The sequence below is a fragment of the Xenopus laevis genome, chromosome 6L (assembly GCF_017654675.1).
Source record: "Xenopus laevis strain J_2021 chromosome 6L, Xenopus_laevis_v10.1, whole genome shotgun sequence".
NCBI lineage: Eukaryota > Metazoa > Chordata > Amphibia > Anura > Pipidae > Xenopus > Xenopus laevis.
In genome coordinates, this window is record NC_054381.1 from 1161365 (window position 1) to 1181034 (window position 19670).

The window sequence follows — 19670 nt, forward strand, 5'->3', positions numbered from 1 at the left end:
CGCAAATTCACTAACGGACGCTGGCGTAATTACGCTAGTGTAACTTCGCACCCTTACGCCTGGCGAATTTGCGCAACGAAAGAAACTACGCAAATTCACTAACGCGCGCAGTGTACTGAACGCTACCTTTTACGCTAGACTTCCTTCGCCACCTCAGACCAAGCGAAGTGCAATAGAGTAGATAGGGATTGCTTCAAAAAAAATGAAAATTTTTTCTAAGTCCCAAAAAACGCTGGCGTGTTTTCTATATTATGGGTGATAGGCTGAAAAAGATTGAAAAAATTTTTGGGGCTCCCCTCCTTCCCCCCTACATTTCCTGACTCATGGCAACTTACCTATACAGTGGGCACATGTGTAGGGCAAAATAAAATTTTTATTTGATGTTTTGAAGGTTTTCTAGGCATTTGTAGTGCGGATACGTATTCCTCCATTGAAATTTGAATTTGGCGCCGTATGCAAATTAACCATCGCTAGGGAAACTTCGCTTCGGTTGGCGAATTAACGCAAACATACGCTACCCCTGTGCGCAACTTAGGATTTTAGTGAATTTGCGGAGTGCTGGCGAAACTACGCCTGGCGAAGTGCGGCAAAGTGCGGCGAAGTTACGCCTGGCGCAACTACGAATCTTAGTGAATTTGCCCCATAGACTCTGTATGTCTATGGTGCAGATACATATGTTAGAGTTGGGAAGAACTAAATCTTGAAGTTGTTTAAGTAAATCAGTTGTGTTAACTAAGCATGTTGATATGTTACGTAGAAGGGGCTGAAGATATATTGGTCCACCAGCTTGGATAAGGGTTCCAATATTGATCCTATCCCTGAGATAACCGGGCGCCCTGGTGGATCAATCAGGGATTTGTGTATTTTCAGAAGTAAGTGTAGGATAGGTGTCCCTGGATAATCTGTGGTAAGAAACTCATTCTCCCAGTGTCAAGACCGCCGGGAGCGCGAGGAGTCGCGTCCGCTCCCGGCGGCGAAGAATTCAAGATGGCGGCGCCCAGTCAACCCACGTGGTTTCCGACGCCGGCGCCGTGACGTCAGCGCGGCGCGACGGTCGCAGGTGCGCTGACGCTGGCGCAAGGGCGCCAAATTCAAACATAAAAGGACGCCTGAGACGCCAAGATGGCGCCCGAAAATAGGATTCTGTTCCCTGAGAGTTTCCTGGATTCCCTTGCTGTTTTCCCTACTTATATCTGCCTGATTCCTTGTTGTGACCCTTTGCCTGGACCTGGACTTCGCTGATTCTCTGCCTGCTATTGACCCCCTGCCTGGACTTTGGACTTTGATTATATTCTGCCTGCCTTGTGACCTGTAGCCTGAACCCGATTACCCTTTCTGCTTAATCCCTGGATACCACGATCCTGATCCCTCCTGAGGGGCTTCCTCCTAGATCCGGACTACTCCCCAGAGGGGGCTCCCGGCTCCCTGACATTATTTTCGGGCCATGGATCCTTCTGAGGAAGCCACACCTCATGTCGGACGAGCGCTCCGCGGACTGGCATCCCGCATGGAGGACTACGAAAACCAGCAGGTTCGCATTGGGCAAGCACTCGATGTCCTGCTAGCTCAAGTGCCTTCTGAGCCTTCCACTGCTCCACCTACTGGAGATCCCCCCATGGCGGCAGCCCCTACGAACGCAAGCTACCCGACAGGTGAGCCTCGCATTCCACCTCCCCCTCACTTCAGTGGGGACCCACAAGCCTGCAGGGGGTTTGCCACGCAATGCCAAATTCAATTTGAGTTCCAACCCACACAGTTTCCTAGTGAGCGTTCCAAGGTGGGGTATGTGAGGTCTCGATTGGAAGGCAAGCCACTGGAGTGGGCAACGTCTCTTTGGGAGAAGAATTCCCCGCTGACTTTTGATGTTAAAGACTTTCTCCAAGCTTTTCGTTTAATCTTTGATGCTCCAGGTCGGGTTACGAACGCCCCTGCCCGTCTCTTGCAGCTCCGGCAGGGAAGCCGCAGTGTCAATGACTATGCTATAGACTTCCGAACACTGATGGCGGAGACTTCCTGGTGTGATGACGCTTACAAGGCTGTATACTACCAAGGCCTATCCATCCGCATCAAAGATGATCTCGTCTCCAGAGAGACTCCTGACACCTTGGAAGGGCTGATCGCTCTATCCATTAAAGTGGACACTCGTCTCAGAGAGCACCAGGTGGAGAGAGAGCGCAGCAGACGATTTTCTCCCTTGTTGGCCCCTCGCTTTCAAAGGCCGATTCTGCAAACACCCGCTGTTCCTGTGACTCATGTGTCGACGTCCCCCTTGGAGGAACCTATGCAAGTAGGAAAGACTCGCCTCTCTGAGCAGGAAAGACTCCGAAGACGTATGGCAGGTCTCTGTTTATACTGTGGTGGGCATTCCCATTTTGCCAACGCCTGTCCTGCCAAAGCCAAGAGTTTTGTACCCCGAGGTATGTCTCAGGTTTCTCATGTAGGGGGCATCACTCGAGGTCCTCAGGAGAAGTATCAAGAAAGTTCACGCAGACTTCTTCTTCCTTTGCAGATTCACCTGGCAAGTAAGTCTATCTTCGAAAGGGCCTTCCTCGACTCCGGAGAGGATGGCAATTTCATGGATGCCTTTTTTGCCGAACGCATGAAGATTCCCCTGCTTCCATTATCTTCACCCCTGCGAATTACCGCCATAGATGACAAACCCCTGGAGTTTGAATTCGTCACAAAGTTCACAGCGGAACTATCTGTACAAGTTGGGGCGCTGCATCAAGAAAAACTTTCATTCTTCATCATCCCCTGTCCTTCTACTCCAGTAATATTGGGTCTTCCGTGGTTACGTCTGCATAACCCCACCATAGACTGGTCCACTGGGCAGATCTCTCGTTGGAGTTTATTTTGCCTGCAACATTGCCTTCCGTCAAAACCCCTCGAGAAGGTGAATGTCTCCTCTGCGGAATTAAAGACTTTGCCCTCCACTTACAAGGGATTTTCCGATGTGTTTTGTAAAAAGTCGGCAGAGTTCCTTCCCCCACATCGCTCCTACGATTGTCCGGTTGAACTCCTGCCAGGAGCTATGCCCCCCAGAGGGCGCACCTACCCTCTCTCTCCTGCAGAGACTACCGCTATGAAGGAGTACATCCAAGAAAATCTCCAGCGGGGGTTTATCCGCCCTTCTACCTCTCCTGCAGGGGCTGGGTTCTTCTTTGTGGAGAAGAAGGACGGAGGCCTTCGGCCTTGTATAGACTATCGGGGTCTGAATAAGATCACCGTGAAGAACAGGTACCCCCTGCCCCTGATTGCCGAGCTCTTTGACCAGCTGAAAGGGGCAAAGATTTTCTCCAAGTTGGATCTCCGGGGGGCCTACAACCTCATTCGCATCCGGGAGGGTGACGAATGGAAGACGGCATTCAACACTCGGGATGGGCGCTATGAATATCTCGTTATGCCCTTCGGCCTATGCAATGCCCCTGCCGTCTTCCAGGAGTTTGTTAATGATGTGTTCCGAGATCTCCTAGGAAGGTTCGTAGTCGTATACTTGGACGACATCCTGATCTTTTCCAAGGACCTTGAAAGTCATCGCTCCCAGGTGAAGGAGGTACTCTCTCGTCTGAGGAAGAACTCTCTCTTCGCCAAGTTGGAGAAGTGTGTCTTCGAGGTATCCAAGATCCCCTTCCTAGGATACATTATCTCTCCAGAGGGATTTGAGATGGACCCCGTGAAGGTGTCGGCCATCCAGGAGTGGCCTCTCCCACTGAGTACCAAGGCAATCCAGAGGTTCATCGGATTTGCTAATTATTATCGACAGTTCATCCGGGGGTTCTCTTCCCGCATTGCACCTATCCTGGCCCTCATCCGGAAAGGGGGTAAACCCAGCCTGTGGCCTCAATCCGCCATAGAAGCCTTTCAGTCCCTGAAAGAGGCCTTCACGTCCGCTCCTGTTCTCCGACATCCCAATCCTGCACTACCCTTCTGCATCGAAGTCGATGCTTCTGAAGTCGGAGCCGGAGCTATCCTGTCTCAGAGACACTCCACTGATGGAAAATTGCACCCCTGTGCATTTTTCTCCAAGAAGTTCTCATCCGCAGAGCAGAACTATGATGTCGGAAATCGAGAACTCTTAGCAGTCAAGCTTGCCCTTGAAGAATGGCGTCACCTCCTGGAGGGCTCTGAAATTCCTGTCCAGATTTTCACAGATCACAAGAATCTGGAGTTTATACAGTCCCTCAAGAGGCTAAATCCCAGACAAGCCAGGTGGGCCCTTTTCTTTTCTCGTTTTAACTTTGTTTTGACTTATCGCCCAGGTTCCAAGAATCTGAAAGCCGATGCCTTGTCTCGTAGCTTCACTCCGGTGGATCGTGACCCTGAGAGGCAGGAGCCAATCATTCCACCAGTCAAGATCATTGCCTCTCTGTATCCCCAATTTGCCGACCAGATTCTGGCTGGGCAGTCCTCGGCTCCTCAAGATACTCCGATTGGCATGGCCTTCGTCCCTCCAGAACTTCGCCTGGCCATCCTGCAACAAACCCACTGCTCCAGACAAGCTGGACATCCTGGTCCGGCCAAGACCCTTGAACTCTTGAGGCGCCTAGTCTGGTGGCCTGATATCCGCAAGGATGTAAAGGACTTTGTGGCTGCTTGTAATGTCTGTGCCACTTCTAAGCCTAGCCATTCCCGCCCCAGCGGGTTGTTACAGCCTTTGCCGGTTCCCTCTCGTCCGTGGACGCACCTCTCTATGGACTTTATTGTCGAACTTCCTCCCTCCGGTGGGAATACTGTGATCTGGGTTGTCATTGACCGCTTCAGCAAAATGGCCCATTTCATCCCTTTGAAGAAGTTACCCTCTGCGGTGGAATTATCCCAACTCTTTATTAAGTACATCTTCCGCCTGCATGGTTTCCCGGTGGAGATCGTCTCCGACAGAGGCACCCAGTTTACCGCCAAGTTCTGGCGTTCTCTATGTAAAGACTTGGGAATAACACTTAAATTTTCATCTGCCTACCACCCGCAGACGAATGGGGCAGCTGAACGTGTGAACCAAGCCTTAGAACAGTTCCTGAGGAACCACGTGTCTCTTTGCCAGGACGATTGGTCTGACCTCCTCCCGTGGGCAGAGTTTGCTCATAATAATGCATGTCATTCCTCCACAGGAAGGTCTCCATTTATGGTGGTGTATGGACAGCACCCTCAAGCCTTTCCTCAGGACTTCGTGTTGTCGGACGTCCCGGCTGCAGATGATCTGACAGCCCATATGCTTGCTATTTGGGCTGCAACCAAGTCTAATCTGGAGAAGTGTGCTCTAGTCCACAAGACTTTCGCGGATCGCCGTAGAAGGCCCTCTCCTCCCTACAAGGTGGGTGATAATGTCTGGCTCTCTTCCAGGAATATTCGCTTGAAGGTGCCATCTCCCAAGTTGGGTCCGAAGTTCCTGGGTCCGTTCCCCATCTTGGAGATAATTAACCCCGTAGCCATCAGACTTCAACTCCCACCAGAGATGAGAATCCCCAACGTGTTCCACGTCTCCCTGGTGAAGCCCACCGTCTCCAACCGTTTCTCTGGTGTCCAATCTCCTCCTCCTGCTGTCTCTGTGGAGGGTCAACAAGAATTCGAGGTGGAAAGAATCCTTGATTCCAGAATCTCCAGAGGGTCCCTTCAGTACCTCATCCATTGGAAGGGCTTTGGCCCCGAAGAATGCTCTTGGGAGGGACATCGTGATGTGCATGCTCCTCGTTTGGTAAGAGACTTCCACTCCAAGTTTCCCCAGAAACCAAGTCCCGGTGGTCCTGAGGCCCCCCGTGAGGGGGGGGTACTGTCAAGACCGCCGGGAGCGCGAGGAGTCGCGTCCGCTCCCGTCGGCGAAGAATTCAAGATGGCGGCGCCCAGTCAACCCACGTGGGTTCCGACGCCGGCGCCGTGACGTCAGCGCGGCGCGACGGTCGCAGGCGCGCTGACGCTGGCGCAAGGGCGCCAAATTCAAACATAAAAGGACGCCTGAGACGCCAAGATGGCGCCCGAAAATAGGATTCTGTTCCCTGAGAGTTTCCTGGGTTCCCTTGCTGTTTTCCCTACTTATATCTGCCTGATTCCTTGTTGTGACCCTTTGCCTGGACCTGGACTTCGCTGATTCTCTGCCTGCTATTGACCCCCTGCCTGGACTTTGGACTTTGATTATATTCTGCCTGCCTTGTGACCTGTAGCCTGAACCCGATTACCCTTTCTGCTTAATCCCTGGATACCACGATCCTGATCCCTCCTGAGGGGCTTCCTCCTAGATCCGGACTACTCCCCAGAGGGGGCTCCCGGCTCCCTGACACCCAGGCTTCTGTTACCATACTATCCACCTCCCGCTTGATGGACCAGACTCTATCAAACAAAGTCTACTATTACCCCTTATGTCCCACACTTTCTGAACTTTCTAGGTTTTTTAATAGTAGTGGACCTACTTGTTTACCAGTGTCCTGGTCAGGATGGTCTATAAAATGCATTTTTAGTTTGAGCCTTCTTATAAACGTTAGAAATTCAATTTTCCATTCATATCCATTGTTTTCATAATATGGTACATAACCCAAGCCCTTGTTAAGTACTGCAATTTCCAAATCAGTCAGTGTATGCGAGGATATGTTAATGCATAAGTCTATTACTTCACTTTGGAGTGGGTTCTTTGTGGATATCTTTCCCTTGGTATCGGTGTTTGTGGATTCCTGTATTGGCGTTTCAGAGGGTATCGCTGTTCCCTTGTGTCCACCTCTAAAAAAGGTTAGCTGGAGAGGGACTGTAGTCATTGCTGCTGCTGGATGCACCCATCTTGGTTTGTGCAGCATCTAGCGGCGGTAGCTCTGGCGTTCATGCCGTTGAGGGGCGGGCAGTTTGGTCTGGGAATTCCCCCAGGAGCGCTGCCTGTAGTATCCCCTTGCCGTGCGGTATTCTCCTCTGTCACGTTCCTCCCTCTGCTGATTTCGATCCTCCCACCAGTAAATCGAGTACACGCGTTTCTGAAGGTAGTCGTTTATAGAGGTAACATCAGACACTTCAAAACAGACACACAATCGGATACCCCTGTATCAAGACACTTTGCTTCCCATGGCCACAATCAGATGCAACTGAAGTGAATTGTACTAGAAAATGTAAGGTTACCTAAGAGAGGGGGTAATATTCAGAAACTACTACTACAGCGTGAAGCAGTGTGGATTAAAACATTAAACACAATGATACCCATGGGCCTTAATGATTATTGGAGTTTATCTCCTTTCCTGTAATTCATGATCCACATCTTTCTTATTTACAGATTTTGAATCTGCATTAACTATCATTCTCTACCAAGGGTAAGACTTGTATTTTACTTATAACAATATATTTAAGCAGGGACAGCTTTATATCTTTATACCTTTATATTCTTATACTATAATATTTGACGTGCATCATGCTTCCTAGCGTAAGTAATTTACAGGCTACATAACTCAGGGATGGGGGTTGCTCACTTGGAAGACCCTAACCCTGGAAATAATTGCCAACTCTTGATACCTCCACAAAAAAAGGTATACTGTAGGTTAAGCCCATATGGCAGATATCAGTCAAACCTTCAATGTATAACACAGCACTGCAGATGCAGGATACTTAGTTTAAAAAGCCTTTATTGCAATATATGGCTCACGACCTGTTACAGAGCAAAGTTTCAGGCCTACTCTCGGCCCTTTATCAAGCTACCATTTAAATCACATTGTTACAATTTATAGTCTTCTCACACAGTGCCATCTAGTGGCTAACACTTATCCTATCTTAACAGATACAAAATAAAACCATTTTTGTTGCAGAAAATGTGTCACTTAACTCTTTTCTCTTTGTATATTTCTGACTTGATCTGTCCCTCTTGCAAGTCTGGTTTTAATATGGTATAATCATCTAGACTCGCCCATAGTCTGCAACAAAAATATAAAATACAATGACAAAATATTAAAATCAGCATTAAAATCAATCTGTCTTCCAATACTATGATGACAGTTACCTGGTATATAGGGTGTAAATCGTATTCACGATTAAGACCACGGGGTTCTAGCGTCTCCAAAGTACGTATCCGTTTTGCTTCCTTTGTTAAGAGTTCTTTAACTCTGTCACCTCCCCGACGGGATATGGGTACACTATCTATTATTTGGAATTTTAACTGTTGAACCCCATGGCCTTTTTCAGTGAAATGAGCAGAAACGACTTGATCAAGTTTTTTTTTATTTAATGGCTGACTTGTGTTCTGACTTGTGTTCTCAAATAACATAAACCACAAATGTGGATGTGTAGGTAAAGTACCCTTTGATTTTTATTGGAGTGCCCTTACGAGGAGGATACACTGTATCTCCCTTGAGGACATTTAGGCAACAACTGCAAGAAAGACAGGGAAAGGATCCATTATTCCTGGGGCATAATAAACTCTGTTTCATCAAATTACCTCCCACATCAGATCTAACCAGCATTGATCCAATGATCTTATTTCTTTTATAGGACATTATCGGGGATTGCCTAAAAGCTTCTATGTTAGGAATCCCATCTTATGTAGACCCCAATGCCTCTGAATAATTTTGGAAATCTCTCCACTTAATGTTGTATATCTTGAGACAAAAGGAATTATCTTAGTTTTTTTTCACCAGTATCACTCAATACCACAGAACGCTGTTGTTTAAGAAGACGTATAGGATACCCTCTTTGAGTGAATTTATCTTCCATTATATCCAATTGTTCAATCATCCTATTCTCATCAGACACTTTTTACCCTTGTAAATTGCGATTTGGGCAGTGATTTCCTGGTTTGTATCAGATGGAAGGAATCAAAATGCAACAGCGTATTCCTATCTGTTATCTTGACATAGAGATCAGTCATTAGATGACCTAGTTCCTAGATTACCATGGTATACAAAAATACAATGTGATTCTAATCAGTATGAAGTGTAAACCTAATATTTGGTAATGCTGTGTTAATCTCTTCAAAAAAGGTATGTAGGGTCCCCTGTGGCCCCGTCCATATAGCAAACACATCATCAATGAAGCGTAGCCACACTAAACAGTGTTGTTGAAATCTCTTATCGGTATAGATAAATCTGTTCTCAAAGTTGTTCATGAAAATGTTTTCAGAGGACGGGCCACATTTGACCCCATTTCCGTCCCTTTAATTTGCATGTAAAAGCTGTCCTGGAACAAAAAATAATTGTTATGCAATTGTAAAACAAATTTCTTCTGGGAGCCATCCAGGGACTCATCCTGTTCCAGTTTGACGCGGACAGCCTCCACACCCCCATCATGTGGGATGGAGGTATAGAGGCTCTCCACATCCAGCGTGACCAGTGTTGCATGTTGCAGAATACTTTTTAAGTTCCTAAGTTTGTCCAAGAAGTCATTAGTATGTTTCAAATATGATTTAGGCTCCAGAACATAACCTTCAATAATGTTATGCACAAAATAAGATATTAGTCAAACCTTACAAAAGCCAGATAATTTAACAACACATCTTAAGATAGTCTCCTAGAATGTGAGTGGACTCAACACCCCAATTAAAAGGCGAAAAGTAGTTGACCGCCTACAAAGAAAAAATCCCCACATTATATTGTTACAAGAGACCCACTGGAACTCTAAGGATAACCAAACACTTAAAGTTAAATGGATCCAAACAGTCCTAACTGCATCTCAAACATCTAAGATGAGAGGTGTAGCAATGCTGATTAACAAATCTATACAATGCACAGTTTTGAAAACATATCAAGATAGGAAAGGGAGATACTTATAGCAGATATTGAAATTCAAAATACAAAATATACAGTGGTAATCATATATGCTCCCAATACTGACAACAAATGTTTTTTTTACAGATGTCTTACAGAGGCTCGACTCCTGGGGGGCAACAGAAATCATACTTGGTGGAGATGCCAATGCAGAATGGAACAGTTATATGGACAAATCAGGTAAACCTACTCCACATTCACACTCTAGAGCTAAACCCCTACACACACGATGTGAAATGCTACACATACAAGACACCTATAGATTTTTACAGCCAACCACTAAAGACTACACATTTTATTCAGGGGTCCATAAGACTCACTCCAGAATAGACTATATATTTGTCTCACAGATGCTGCTCCCCAACTTAGCTACAGCCAAAATTCACCCCTTAGATATCTCGGATCACGCTATAATATTGATACAGTTAGAATTACCCAAACCTCAATCACGCTCAACCAATTGGAGGTTCCCAGTATTCTTAGCTACTAGTGAGGACTTTTCCCTATTTTTAAAATCAAACTGGGCCAACTATATAGATGACAATATTGAACATTGGGAAGATCCCCATTTACTTTGGGCAGCCTCAAAACCTGTTCTGAGAGGACATAGTATATCCTATTTAATCCAAAAAAAGAAAAATTTATTGGGAAATATACACTCCTACAAAGAGAATTGATTAAACACTACATGGCTTTCAAAATAACAAATTCACAGGAAGATAAAAAGAAATACAATGAGACAAAGCAACTTTTAGATACTTTATTAACAGATAAAGCACACAATTCACTGAATCATACAGCAAATAGATTTTATAGATGGGGAACAAATCAGGAAAATTTTTTAGCCAAAATCACTGCAAAAAAGATATTCAATCCCTATATACAAAAACTACAAACCCCACAGGGGTGGACCAAAAACCCTGATCAAATAAAAGATATTTTAACAACTCATTTTAAAACTTTATACAATACTCCCATGGACGACAGGAAGCTGGGCTTCAGAAGTTTTCGATCCAAATTCTTGATGCCCCTGTAACAAAAGAAGAAATATCAAAAACAATTGAAAAACAACAAGACGCCAGGACCAGATGGTCTCTGCAGAATATACAATTAATCCTCCCCAGAATACTCACTGAACATCAAGTAGGCTTCCTTAAACACAGACAACCGGTACAAGCCATTCGTAAAATACTCACAGCAGTATATCATTGCAATCTGGAAAAAAGAAAACATGGAATATTGCAGATAAAGCCTTTGATCAAATTTCTCATATACATATTAGACGACTGCTAAAATACCAGCATTTTGGCATCCAAATGCTCAATCTGTTCAAAAACCTATACTTCAATCCAAGCACATTTATCACAGTAAATGGCCGAAATTCAGAAAGATTTATGGTTATCAGGGGAACAAGACAGGGATTCCCAGCTCTCCCCGCTATTATTCAATTTAGCCATAGACCCACTACTAAGACACTTTTTACAAAATCCAAAAATCTCAGGCATCCAAATAAATCAAACACTACCAAAAGTCACAGCTTTTGCAGACAACATATTACTCTTCATGCAAAAACCTCAAACAGCAATTCCCACTCATTCTGTCAATAATACACAGATTTGGACAAATAGCCAGTTTCCAAATGAATGCGGAAAAATCCGAAGCACTCCAACTACATGACACCACATCACAAAATTGGTCTACAGATTTTCCTTGCAAAAGAGCCAAACAACACATTAAATACCTAGGCATACAAATACCAAAACACAATAAGGACACCTACAAACTAAATATCAGATCAATTATAGATAAAATACAACAAGACACACAACAATGGAACCATATAAATTTGACCTTTCTTGGCAGAATACATTTCTTATCAAGCCAACTGATCTAAAACACATATATCACATACTCCGCACCTTTATTTGGCAGAATAAATGCCCTAGAATCAGCATGTATAAACTACAACAACCAAAAACACTAGGGGGAGTTAATCTGCCAAATATTAAAGAATACAATGAAGCAGCATTACTGAGATATGCAGGGGACTCGCTAGTAAACAGAAACTGGTTTACCAACATAGATCTAGATCAATCCCAATCACTAAAAGATAGCCCATTATCTTCAGATACCTATAAAACTTGGCAATCCCTTAGACTAAAACACCGACTACCCCCACATCACTCCCCACACCAAACATGGCTAGGAAACAAAGAATTCTCCATAGAAATATCAAACCCAATCTTACACTGGCAAGATGAAGAATTATACAATGTGCGAAACCTTATCAAAAGAAATAAAGACCTACTATACTCAGTGGAATTAAAAGATAAATTCCTGTTTATAAATCCACACATATTTCTTAGAATGCAAATATTACATTTAGCAAGAAACATAATTCACAATATAAAAGACATAGAAAAAAACAACATGGTGGATAATCTATGCAAAGAGAAAACCTCAGTGCACTCAACTGCTTAAATATACCATATATTACAAACAAATATAAACATAGACACAGAAGAACCCCCCCCCCTTTAAATGGGCAACTGTCATGCCACCAATATCTATTACGGAAATTCTTAAATCCCACACACATATAATGCAACTATTACCAACCAGCAGATACCAGGAAATGGCATTGCAACTTCTCCACAATTCATATCTAACACATCATCCGATGCAAGGCTCCCAAAGTAGATCTTCTACATATGCTCTGGTCATGCCCTAAAATACAAAGTTTTTGGCTGGATTGACAAATTCTTGAAAGACTGCAGGGGCGTTACAGAGCCCAAAGGGCATTACTAAATATTCATAGTGGCCATCCCTGGTGTTAAAAGCAGTTTTCCACTCATCCCCCTCTCTGATACGAATGAGATTGTAGGCACCTCTAAGATCAAGCTTGGTATAGACCTTGGCACCTTTGACCTGGTCAATTAACTCAGAAATTTAAAGGAAGGGGGTAGCGGTTCTTGATCGTGATCTTATTTAAACCCCTGTAGTCTATACAGGGACGAAGACCACCATCTTTCTTACCAACAAAGAAAAACCCTGCGCCGGCAGGAGAGTTAGAGGGACGGATAAAACCTCTTTCGAGGTTTTCCTGGATGTATTCCCTCATAGACTGGGCTTCGGGTAAAGAAAGAGGATAAGTACGACCACGAGGGGGAGAGGAACCTGGGACAAAATCAATAGGACAGTCATACTGTCTGTGTGGGGGTAAAGTTTCTGCAGCCTTTTTGGAAAAGACGTCGGCGTATGCCGAATAGGCTGCAGGCAAACCCTCTAGAGAGGCAGTTGCTATTAATGGAGGAATACAGACGCCCCTACACCTAGTACCCCACTGAGAAACCTCCCCAGTAACCCAATTAATCTGGGGGTTATGAGCCTGAAGCCAGGGCAACCCCAAAATGAGTGGAGAGGAGGCACCTTCGATTAGGAATAGGGCTATCTCTTCACTATGAAAATTGTTAATACACAAAGATAAGAAGACAGTCTTCTTATTCACCACACCTGACCCTAGGGGTCTTTTGTCCACTGCTAAAATTCTCATGGGGACTCCCAGAGGGACCACAGGAATGCTATGATTGGCTGCAAATGTAGCATCTAAAAAATTACCCTCTGCCCTAGAGCCCACGAAAGCGGACAAATTAACAGAGCCCATAGGCCAGGTCAGTTTAACTGGTAGCAGAACCTTGGAGGCAAATTGGGGAGAGGAAACACCTGCACCCAAACGGAGCTCCCCTTCTCCATTTAGGCTTGGGCGTTTCCCGGCCTCTTTGTGCATTGTTTGAGAAAATGACCCTTATCCCCACAATAAATACATAGCCCAAGGGTACGCCTGCGTGTCTTTTCCTCAGGAGAAAGATGGAATAGGCCTAATAGCATAGGCTCCTCCTGAGGTGGAGACACAGAGGAAACAGAAGACTTAACATTGGTTAATAAGTCAGGTTTACACAAGTAACCCCTAAGAAATTAGAATTACCCCTTTCACCCCTTCTCTCCCTTTGCCTCCTATCGATCTGAATGGCAAGAGACATGAGATCATTCAGATTGAGGGATAAGGGATAATTCACTAGGCTATCTTTAATAGTATCAGCTAGCCCAATACGGAACTGACTGCGCAGGGCAGTGTCGTTCCACCCAGTTTCTACTGCCCACCAGCGGAACTTGGTGCAATATGCCTCCGCATCCCGTCTCCCTTGGCGTAACTTACGAATCGCCGAATCGGCAGATGATGCGCGATCCGGGTCATCGTAAAGGATTGCCATGGTGTGAAAGAATAGATCTAGGGAGAAACGGGCAGGATCAGAGGGGGGCAGTCTGAGAGCCCAAATTTGGGGATCACCCTGAAGCAGGGTCATAACAAATTTTACTTTTTCCTCACCAGTTGGGAAGGAGTGTGGGAAAAAGCCTAGGTATAACTGACATGCCTCTTTAAAGACAAAAAACTTGGTTCTGTCTCCACAGAATTTCTCCGGAAAGGCAATTTTGGGTTCTTGGGGTCTAGCAGTGTTACCCCACATGGCAGAGGAACCCACAGGGGAAGAGATGGAACAGAACCAGATGGCTGCTGTGGAGTCTGCGGATTCTCCAGTTGGCGGGTTAGGTTATGAAAACTCTGCAGGAGATAGTTCTGCTGTCGCTCCTGATCCTCCAAGCGCAGTAGTAGAGCAGATAGAAGCGCTTCCGTAGTAGTTGGAGTGGGAGGAGCGGCAGCAGCAGCAGCGGATTCGTTGTGACCGTTGTCCTCCATGGCCCGTGATAATGTCACGGTCGGCACCCTAAACCAGAACTAATGCCAAGCTCCCTGGTCTCGGCTCGGCTTCACCAGTAGTGTGACCGCCACCTGGACTTTTCGAGAGGAGCAAAGCGAGGAGTTCTGGCAAGCAAAGAGGCACGACTGTTGTAAAAGTCAGTTAGGCCAATGGTCTCGGTACAAATGGAACAGGCAAGAGAATCGTCAGACAGGCAGGGTAGAGGCAGGCAGATATCGAGAATCGTCAGGCAGGCAAGGGTTAAACCGGTTGTCAATCAAGGGATTTAGCATGAAGAGTTGTCGAAGGCAGGCAGGGGTCAGGTTCCAGAGATCACAATAGTCAAACAGGCAGGCAGGGGTCAAAACAGATAATCAGGATCAGATTTCAAACGGAATAGCAAAGCTAACAGCACCAGGAACAAATCCTATCACGGGCACTGAATAAAACTAGAGATCCTTTTAAATAGCATTTGAATTTCGCGCCACTGCGCGCTGAAGTATTTTATCCCTGATGTGTTTTTTGTAACATTTTATGTTCTCATCAGTTTGAGGAAGTTCAGCTGCTTCTGTAGCAACTAAGTAGCCAGTAGATGGCACTGCATAGAGATGGTATATAAATGTGTTCACTTCATGCATTTTGTAGCTTGAGGAAAGGCTGATGTCGGCCTGAAACGTTGCTGTATTTCTGTCTTATTAAAGCCCTTTTTTCCAATAAAGGCTTTTTAAGGAATATGACTGAATGTGTGGTGCTGTCTACCTGGGAATATTGAGTATTAAGGTGGAAGTGGCTACCTGAGATGTGCACCCCAACTGCAAAAGTTTCCATTGCTGAGTGCTGACTTCTACTATTTTGTGCAAGGAATGGTGGCAACGTTTATTGCTCCCACAGTGGCCCACTTGCACATAAAGAAAATATTATATTGATGGCAAATGCATCATGTACAATTATATCAGGCATATTATCCCCTCAAAGCTTAATAGGCATTACAAGCTGCAACATCCAGCAAGAACCAGTTCTTGTGAGACTGTCCAGTGTAGAGAAGCTACTGCATCTGTAGAAGTACAGAGAGAGCCCATCCTGTTCCCTGACAAGCTGCTAGAGACTCAGGAGGAGAAAGGTACCACTGGTGAGATTGATCCTGCTGCAGAGCTGCCTGTAATCTCCAGTGTGACTACCTCTGAGAGCACCCTGGTGACTGAGCCACCCAAGGGAGGATACTGGCAAGGATATGAGCATGGGGCCCCGGTTTGAGGATAGGTCTTTTGCAATCACTGCTATGTGGGAGTGGCTGCTAAGTTCCAAAGGGAGAGGTACTTTTAGGAAAGTTAGTGCTACCTGTGGTATAAGAACTCTAGGGAAGGGACATTCCATTTGATCTGAACTGTGTTGTTATTAACCCCTTCCAGAGGATTGGGACTTTAATAATAAAAAGGACTGTCAGGTACCCAATAGTGAGTTAGGTAGGTCCCATGTGTCCCCAGTGCAGGAGTGCATTGTGTATTAGATTGCCCAAGTTCTTTCACTACTGTTTCATATAAAGTTTATATTTGTTTCATTTGCAAACTTGTGTGTTTTATTTTTCCAAGTGAAACCCCCTGAGGTGTGCTCCTCAGTGTTCCCTAGGTGGAGGCACTGCACTGTAAATCCCAGTTTCCAGTGCTTTTCATATGCAAAATGGACTCTGGATTGCCACGGGTTAATTGCTATTTAGGAGACAGTAACCAAATTAGGATTATACTCATGTTGCAGAAGGGAAGACCAATATTCTCAGGGAAAGACAGTAAAAAGTGGAGATTATTCATGAGAAATACACAGCTAATGTTATAGAAATGGGCAGTACAGGGTATATTACTAGGAATACTGATGCTCAGAAATGATTGGGAACAGAAAAGGTTAAAAGTTGTGTTGTTATTGATATTGATAACCCTAGAACAGACTGCACAGTAACAGCAGGGGCTGGGGATATACAGTGGAACCCCCATTTTTATATTTTTTATGGAGCTAGAAAAAAAACTGTGTAAAATCCTGGAAACTGTAATATCAGGGAATGGTGGATGTGTTATATATATTTTGGTGGGACAACAAAAACTGTATAAAATGAGGGAATATAAAATTGAAGATTATTATTATTTTATTATTATTAACATGTATTTATATAGCACCAACATATTGCGTAGCACTGTAAAGTAAATGTGTTTATACAACTAAATCACATGAATTACATACATAGAACATATGGAGTTACATACATCACAATCAATACCGGTACAAGAAGGTAAGGCAGGCCCTATGCAGAAAGAGCTTACACTCTAAAGGGAAGGGAGTAATAAACAAGGTGTGGGAGTGGGCACCCCCACCAAGTATAACTGTAAATCTTTTTCTGCTTCTTAAATCTGTTGTGCAACACTGGTACCTACCTAAATGTAGGAGTTCTATTTCATCAGCAAATATCGTAATTTTTGTTTGTGTCTCCCCCTGTAGGTGCCGAGTGGAACTGAAGAATCAACAAAAACAGAGAAATATTTTGTACTGACCCATCCCAGAGACACAAATGGGTAAAATGAGTAAATGGGCCATAAACACAGGAGCATAGTCATGATTAGCCCCATATTTTATACAAGTGGAATGTCTTAGGACACACCCATACATGGACCCAATCCCACCCACTTCTAAGTAACACCACCCCCTTTGGCCAAGGATGTTTAAACTGTCGAACCTAAACACAAACTATAGGAAATTATACAGGCGGGGCAGAGCCAGAAACTAATCCAGAAGTAGAATTGGAACACAAAAACTGAGACTGAGGAGCTGCCACCAGAGAGGAGAGATGGATGAAAATGCCCAGAGGGGGCAGGAGGGCAGGAGACAATCCCAGGAACATCAACTGGGGGTAAAGTTCCACCAACTGGATCTGAGGATCAATAACATGGAGGAGATGTGTAACATGTGTGATACATTGTGTTCCTTACTGGCACAGGAATCACATGGAGCTGCACTGTGTGGGGCTGAGGGGGCACATAATGAGGGGGGCACAGATGGGATAATGGCCCCTGGATTGGCTCATACTGTGCTGGGTATAAGGACACTGATCTGTGGGCAGGAGGCTACAGACCTGTTACTGGATATAAATACGGCTCATAATCATGTATCTGTATCAGGGGACAGGAAATCTGCTTCCTTCTCACTAACAAAACTACATTACCCACAATCCCCAGAGAGATTTCGGGGTGTGATTCAGGCTTTAAGCAGCAGGAGTTTCCCCTCAGGGCGACATTACTGGGAAGTGGAAGGCAGTGAATCAGGGGGCTGGGCGGTAGGGGTGGCCTATCCCAGTATAGAGAGGAGTGGGGATCAGGCTGGCATTGGGGAGAATAACAAGTCCTGGTGTTTGTACAGATGGGATTATTATGACAGATATACAGTGATACATGACAGTAAATGGAGAGATGTACCCCAAGTCCCTTCCTGCAGGAGAATTGGAATCTGGTTGGACTATGAGGCTGGACGTCTGTCCTTTTATGAGCTGAGTGAGCCAATCAGACACTTACACACCTTCACTGCCACATTCACTGAGCCCCTTCATGCTGCATTCTGGGTAGGGTGGTGTGCCTGGGTGAGAATCATTAAAGAGAGAGAAAAAGGAGCTGATATTGTAGCACTAGTAAAAGAGACAGACAGGCAGATAAGAGACAGGGAGGCTCTGACCCAAGACAGAGAGAAGTTGAACACAGACAGCCGGATGCAGGAGGAGGATGTTGTGTCTCATATAATCCACAAGGGGGAGACAGAGAGGGAAGAGTTGGTCAGGCAGATCCGTGACATGGAGGAGATGTGTAACATGTGTGATACATTGTGTTCCTTACTGGCACAGGAATCACATGGAGCTGCACTGTGTGGGGCTGAGGGGGCACATAATGAGGGGGGCACAGATGGGATAATGGCCCCTGGATTGGCTCATATTGTGCTGGGTATAAGGACACTGATCTATGGGCAGGAGGCTACAGACCTGTTACTGGATATAAACACGGCTCATAATCATGTATCTGTATCAGGGGACAGGAAATCTGCTTCCTACTCACTAACAGAACTACATTACCCACAATCCCCAGAGAGATTTCAGGATGAGCCTCAGACTTTAAGCAGCAGGAGTTTCTCCTCAGGGCGACATTACTGGGAAGTGGAGGGCAGTGAATCAGGGGGCTGGGGGGTAGGGGTGGCCTATCCCAGTATAGAGAGGAGAGGGGTCATGTGCAGCATTGGGAATAATAACAAGTCCTGGTGTTTGTACAGATGGTATAATAATAACACATATTTAGTGAGACATGACAGTAAAAGTACAGATTTACCCCACGTCTCTTCCTGCAGGAGAATCAGGATCTCATTGGACTATGAGGCCGGACGTCTGTCCTTTTATGAGCTGAGTGAGCCAATCAGACACTTACACACCTTCACTGTCACATTCACTGAGCCCCTTCATGCTGCATTCTGTCTTTATAGTGATGGTGCCTGGGTGAGAATCATTACAGAGAGAGAAAAAGAGGCTGATATATTAATACTAGAGAAAGCAAGAGACAGACTTAAAAGAGTCTCTGAGGATCTGACCCCAGGCAGAAAGAAGTTGGAGCCAGAGACTCAGATGCAGGAGGAGGATGTTGTGTCTCATATAATCCACAAGGGGGAGACAGAGAGGGAAGAGTTGGTTGGGCAGATCCTGGACATGGAGGAGATGTGTAACATGTGTGATACATTGTGTTCCTTACTGGCACAGGAATCACATGGAGCTGCACTGTGTGGGGCTGAGGGGGCACATAATGAGGGGGGCACAGATGGGATAATGGCCCCTGGATTGGCTCATATTGTGCTGGGTATAAGGACACTGATCTATGGGCAGGAGGCTACAGACCTGTTACTGGATATAAACACGGCTCATAATCATGTATCTGTATCAGGGGACAGGAAATCTGCTTCCTACTCACTAACAGAACTACATTACCCACAATCCCCAGAGAGATTTCAGGATGAGTCACTGGATTTAAGTAGCAGGAGTTTCCCCTCAGGGCGACATTACTGGGAAGTGGAGGTCAGTGAATCAGGGTACTGGGGGGTAGGGGTGGCCTATCCCAGTATAGAGAGGAGAGGGAATCAGTCTGGTATTGGGGAGAATAACAAGTCCTGGGGTTTGTACAGATGGTAT

At 45.3% G+C, this 19670-nt stretch overlaps 1 protein-coding gene across 1 annotated transcript in view; it reads left to right on the forward strand.

Annotated features, from left to right (window-relative positions):
- The window catches only part of LOC121394775 (E3 ubiquitin-protein ligase TRIM21-like), a 42166-nt gene that overhangs the window by 16602 nt on the left and 5894 nt on the right, over nt 1-19670 (forward strand). The window contains exons 2-4 of the mRNA XM_041566769.1: nt 9804-9896; nt 16958-18316; nt 18974-19206. Of these exons, the coding sequence (XP_041422703.1) occupies nt 17304-18316; nt 18974-19206 (1246 nt within the window). The 5' untranslated portion in view covers nt 9804-9896; nt 16958-17303. The remainder of the gene's footprint in view (nt 1-9803; nt 9897-16957; nt 18317-18973; nt 19207-19670) is intronic.